The sequence below is a fragment of the Priapulus caudatus genome, unplaced genomic scaffold, assembly GCF_000485595.1.
Source record: "Priapulus caudatus unplaced genomic scaffold, Priapulus_caudatus-5.0.1 Scaffold608, whole genome shotgun sequence".
NCBI lineage: Eukaryota > Metazoa > Priapulida > Priapulimorpha > Priapulimorphida > Priapulidae > Priapulus > Priapulus caudatus.
Window position 1 is genome coordinate 81,489 of NW_014577669.1, and position 6,102 is coordinate 87,590.

The window sequence follows — 6,102 nt, forward strand, 5'->3', positions numbered from 1 at the left end:
TAAATAATATATAGTTATATAATGACTTTAACGTTATTTAACGAAGCGTTCCCACCCCGCGTGTTGTCTGCAGGCAGTATGTGGAGCACGAGTTGTTTGCCAAACCGTCGGATGTTCCCCAGAAGCACAATGCTTCATACTTCCCGACGGTGCATGACATACAGAACCACGTGCACGAAGCCCTCAAGGACATCAGCAACGGCACCCTGCCGCTGCTCTCCCAGACGGTTCGTACTCACCGATCTCACGCACACACACAAACACGCACACGCCCACGCACGCACGCACGCACGCCCTTCTGTTGCAATATACTCAGCCCAGTGAGCGCCTTTTTTGAAGTAGTTGATGTAGCATTCTCCCGATAGATGGCGCTACGATGTCATGGTCGCCTGCAGTTGCAGGAACTAACTCAATGATTACTATACGTATAACCAAAGTTGATAATGAAAGTTTATTATCGCATTCTGAGGTATAAAAAAAAACGATATGATAGATACGATTATGAACCACATGTACTCTACATGTTGCGCAGTAGTGCACCGCAAACAACACAGTTTCACAGTATTATTTTACAAACCCGTCAAGAGTTGCAATCGCGCGATTGAAACTGCATCCTATTGCATTTCCGAACTGCACTTCTTGCCTTTTCCCCGTTTTTCGGCATTTATTATTGCATTTCTTGAACCGCATTCGAGTGCATTCGCGTCGTTGGTTCTGCCGCAGATCACGATGGAGGTGTACCCGGGAACGACGGGCGGCGACGAGGCATCGGCTGCGGCGGCGGCGGAGCAGCGGGCAGACGAGGGAAGGTTGCCGTGGCAACAGGAAGCCGACACGCAGCCTCACCCGGAGACGGTCACCGTGACGCTGACGCAGGCGTCTGGTCAAGGTGTGTGGCTGCGCAATTCCGTTTTCGTCCTTTGAATAAGGACATGTGTTGTATGTATGTTGCGCGCATCGTTCAGGCAGCGTAAGGACATAGAAGCAATTTGTAGTTGCCCGAGAGAAAATCCAGTCGTCACGGACGACCGGACGACTGTTAAAATTGAGCCCTGTATGCAAAGTGTTGCTTCATATGTGTCGATACTACTTGACTAGTACAACTGCGTCAGCCGATTGTTATAGGTATGGAGGCACTGGAGTCGGACCAGTCGGTTAGCCAGGATGAGGACGGGTGTGAAGACCAGGCTTCTAAGCGCATTAAGACGGAGCCGGACAACGACGACTCACTCATCGGTCTGACGTCTATACCGGACCATGGCAGTGCTGCGATCCTCACACCCAGTAATGATTCACACGAACATCTACGATAGTAATTTCGAACCCTGTAAACTGACCAGCAAAACTGCTGCTCGCTGCCCTTAATTTCGAACCCTGTAAACTGACCCTTGTAGTAAAATAGGAAGTATAATGCAGCAATTTAACCACACAAAAAACGAAGAGAATTGTTGTATCTCTCTTAGTACATCAATTAGAGTAGATATCTTTATCTCACATCACTCTTACTCCAATAAATTAGAGGACGCAGATATACGAAACTCAACCTCCACGTTTATTCCTCGAATCCGGAGTCCCTCTCCACCCGGCAAAACGATACATGAACAATATAACATTACAAGAATCACTTACATTTTTGTGAAAAAGTGGACATCATTTTTATACTTTTACTATTTACGGTGACGTAATCACTTTAATTTCTAACCCTGCATCTGTCGTCTGCAGGTAGTGGTGGAGCACTAGTCAGACTTCTTCAGGGAGTGAGCACGAGCAATGGAACTGGACTGCCGGAGAATGTACAGATCATTGCTCTCGCAGATTCAAGCGACTCAAATGAAAACGTATGCTGATAAAATATCCTACCAGAAATTTGCGTAACATTGGTAGACGCGTAGGTGGCACTGGCGACTCGTTCCTATTTTGGGGCCTCACTACATAAAACGTCATCATCACCCTATTCCTAACTTATTGTTAACCATGATCTATACCTGACCCTAACCCATTATTAATCCGATTCGATCCCAAACGCTGGTTTTAACTGAATTTAACTGTTTTAACTAACCAGTTCGTAATTAAAATCTGCGGTTGTGAAGTAGGACTGAACTCCTATTAGCGTGGATTCGAATGCGCAGAATGTAATAAAATCGACGTGGTTCTATGACGATTATCAGGCACCTCGTCAAGAAAATGCTGTGGGAGTTGATATGCCGTTCTTGCCTAATTTCAGGTAGCACAGTGGCAGGTGCTGCCAGCTGGTGGTGAAGGAGACGTGCCTCAGTTCTTTGCAACCTGCGTCGGCAAAGCAGATGACGCCAGCGGAGGTAAATTGTCGGCAGAAGTATTACATTACAGACCGACGATAGATATTTCTGTTTACGAGTCGGGGGTTAATGTTAAGACGAATGTTAAGCCTAATTTTGTTTCTGACAATGGACCACATGCGTTTGTCTGCGTCCTTTCCAGTGCAACTACGATAATTTACTTTTGAAGTGTGCATTCGCTAATGGCGGCAAATTGGCGGCAGAACTATTATAGTACAGACCGATGATAGATATGACTCTGTTTATGAGTCGGGGGGGGGGGGGTTAATGTTAAGACGAATGTTAAGGCAAATTTTGTTTCTGACAATGGCCCCCAGGGCTTCTTGTTTGCACAGAGAAGGGCGTCGGCGGCGGCGGTGACGTCGTGGGGAGGCAGGATCTACTGTCGTCGGTCGTCTGGCCGCAGGAGGTGCTGCCGGTGCAACCGATGCCAGCGGGGAGTCCGGAGTGGGCAACAAGGATGCGAGACTGCGAGGTACGCGCGAATGCAGAAATATTTTTAATATATTATTTATATTTTATATTAATTATATATTTTTAATAATGGTAGAGTGCTCGCCTCGCATGCGGAAGGTTGGGGTTTGACTCCCGGCCGGGTCATACCGGACTTGAGAAATGGTATACACTGCTTCTCTGCTTAGCACTCAGCAAATAGAGATAGAGTGGGGGGAATTAACTCGCGGTGCTACCAGTGGACTAACCCCACGCTGTGAAAGCTGCTGCGTGGCCTCGGGTTAAGGAAACGGAGATAGGCACCGCCCTATGTGCCACATAGGAGCGGGAAGGATTTCATTATTATTTTTAAATAGATTTTTGAACGATGAAGTGCGCGCGTCAAATGTGCTAGCACTGGGTCGAGGGGAATTTCGCTACCTTTAGCGTCGTTTCTTTGTCGTCGTTTCCTTGGCAAATTGGCGAATCGTATCGAGTCGTTGTCGTTTCCCGCCATGAAATTGACGACTATTGCCAAGGTCAAGTAACAGTCATAGGTCGTATCGCAGGTATTGCGGGAATTTTCGCTGACGTGTAGCTGTTTCCTCCGAGGTCAAGTCACGGTCGCCGACACGGTCGTTTCTCAAAAATTTCTCTTCATCATTTTCCGTTTTATCGTCCCGTGATCGCTTCCCCCGATAAAATCGACGACTCCTTCCAAAGTCAGATATCACAGACGATCGTCTTTTCGAGAATTTTGCAACGTGTAACCCTTTCCTCGTCGTTCCCCCATCTTCCGCAGTAAATCGGAGACTCGTATCGTGGTTTACCATTATCGCTATCATTATCGCATTAATATCGCCTTATGTTACCGTCCCGCCGTCGTTTTCATCGTCGTTTTATTGTCCCGCCGTTGTTTTAAACGTCGTTTTATCGTCCCGACGTCGTTTTCATCGTCGTTTCTTCCCCCTTCCGCAGAAAATCGGTGACTCGTACCGTGGCTGGGTCGCGTCGGAGCAGGAGCTAGACTTGTTGCTCACCTACCACAAGCAGCAGACGGGCAGCATGTGGGGCACGCGGCAGTCCCCGAGCCCCGCCCGCGCCTCCAGCCGACTCATGTGGAAGTCGCAGTACGTGCCGTTCGACGGCATGCCCTTCCTGAATGCCGGTAGGTGGCGCCGAGGGCGGGGGCGTGGGTGAGGGCTGGACGTGGAGCAGGGGTGGGGGGGCAGTAGGGCAAGAGTAGGGGTGGGGAGCAGGGGCGGGGCAGGGGCAGAGGGCAGAGGCAAGAACAGGAGCAGGGGTGGATGGTGGTGGCGGGGGCAACGAGGGGCAGGGGTGGGTGGGGCGGAGGGTGGGGGCAGGGGCAGAGGGTGGTGGCGGGGGCAAGAACAGGAGCAGGGGTGGGTGGGGCATAGGGTGGTGGCGGGGGCAAGAACGGGCAGGGGCGGGTGGGGCGGAGGGTGGTGGCGGGGGCAAGAACAGGAGCAGGGTCGAGGCCCTGAACATGCCATCTATGTTACATTATGCATATTACATTAGTTGTATTTATGTAATTATATTTATTCATTTAATCAGGCTGATTTAATGATAGGACATGCTGACCGTATTGCAGCACATAAACCGTATAAATGATATCTTTAAGGACTTGCGAGCCTAAAAGTTATCATGGGAAGTGTATGCTTGACAATTCACGAGGTTGTTCGACGTGATGTGTTTGTGTGGACAGGGAGTCGTGCGGTGGTGATGGAGTGTCAGTACGGGCCGCGGCGGAAGGGGAAGGATCCGACCTTGAAGAAGCCAATCGTGGACACGATGAAGACTATCTACAAACAAACGTGTCCGGCAAGGTGACGAATTATTTGATCCGCACTGTCCTCACATACGTTCTCAAAAAAATGTACGGGTATCAAGTGAATGATAATACTGTAACACTGAAGTAATTATACATAATGATGATGATGATGATAATAATAACGATGATGATAATAATAACGATGATGATGATGATGATGATGATGATAATAACGATGTATTGGTAGAATGTATGAGAAGAAGCTGTGTAAGTATTTCTGTGTTGTTCTTGTAATGATCCTTAATATAATATATAACGATGATGATGATGATGATGATGATGATGATGATGATAATAACGATGTATTGGTAGAATGTATGAGAAGAAGCTGTGTAAGTATTTCTGTGTTGTTCTTGTAATGATCCTTAATATAATATATAACGATGATGATGATGATGATGATGATGATGATGATGATAATAATATTAATAACGATGACATGTTCATAGGATCTACGTGAAGAAGGTGCGCAAGTACCCGCAGTTCAAGGTGAACATGGAGCTGAGCAAGCGCAACATGCGAGCGGAGATGGATCGCATCTTTCAGGAGATGAAACAGCTAGGCCCCGAGCTACCGCACGTGCCGGGAGAGGAGAGGTACGCTCTAACGTGCGCTAATTACTATGTGCAGCTGCCACACCTAGCCTCGTTATCTCACCTGTGCGGCATACAGGTGGTACGCCTCGAACTCATCTGTGTGTTATACCTCGTTATCTCACCTGTGTGGTATACCTCGTTATCTCACCTGTGTGGTATACCTCGTTATCTCACCTGTGCGGCATACCTCGTTATCTCACCTGTGTGGTATACCTCGTTATCTCACCTGTGCGGCATACCTCGTTATCTCACCTGTGTGGTATACCTCGTTATCTCACCTGTGTGGTATACCTTGTTATCTCACCTGTGTGGTATACCTCGTTATCTCACCTGTGCGGCATACCTCGTTATCTCACCTGTGTGGTATACCTCGTTATCTCACCTGTGCGGTATACCTCGTTAACTCACCTGTGTGGTATATACAGATGGTATGTGCTGCCGCCCACACCTACCCTCTGTCTCACCTGTTGCCTGAGGTGGTTACGTTAGCCTCGTTATCTCGCCTGAACAGGTGGTACGCGCAGCTGCCGACGGACAAGACGCACGAGTTTCACAAGGAGCTCGCGAGCGAGGCGGCGAGGCCCGGCGGGGGCAGTCGGGAGCCCGTCTCTGGGTTCTCCACACACCGCGTCGATGCAGCCGTCGTCGTCAAGCTGAGAGAGTTCGTCTCGTACGGCGAGACGCGGGTCTACGCGATTCGCAAGCGCCTCAGGTGAGTCCTGCTCGTCTCGTACGGCGAGACGCGGGTCTACGCGATACGCAAGCGCCTCAGGTGAGTCCTGCTCGTCTCGTACGGCGAGACGCGGGTCTACGCAATATGCAAGCGCCTCAGGTGAGTCCTGCTCGTCTCGTCCGGCGAGACGCGGGTCTACGCAATATGCAAGCGCCTCAGGTGAGTCCT

The 6,102-nt window shown here is 49.3% G+C and overlaps 1 protein-coding gene across 3 annotated transcripts in view; it reads left to right on the forward strand.

The window, feature by feature from the left end:
• The window catches only part of LOC106812107 (calcium-responsive transcription factor-like), a 14,917-nt gene extending 9,000 nt beyond the window's left edge, over positions 1-5,917 (forward strand). For 2 of the 3 annotated variants that reach the window (XM_014815883.1, XM_014815885.1), the window contains exons 2-9: positions 1,126-1,284; positions 1,723-1,838; positions 2,225-2,318; positions 2,636-2,793; positions 3,729-3,918; positions 4,480-4,600; positions 5,055-5,201; positions 5,713-5,917. In XM_014815883.1, the coding sequence (XP_014671369.1) occupies positions 1,126-1,284; positions 1,723-1,838; positions 2,225-2,318; positions 2,636-2,793; positions 3,729-3,918; positions 4,480-4,600; positions 5,055-5,201; positions 5,713-5,917 (1,190 nt within the window). Of the gene's footprint in view, positions 1-1,098; positions 1,285-1,722; positions 1,839-2,224; positions 2,319-2,635; positions 2,794-3,728; positions 3,919-4,479; positions 4,601-5,054; positions 5,202-5,712 lie in introns of all 3 variants that reach the window. The other variant, XM_014815884.1, reaches the window with a different exon arrangement.
• Positions 5,918-6,102: the final 185 nt, after the last annotated feature.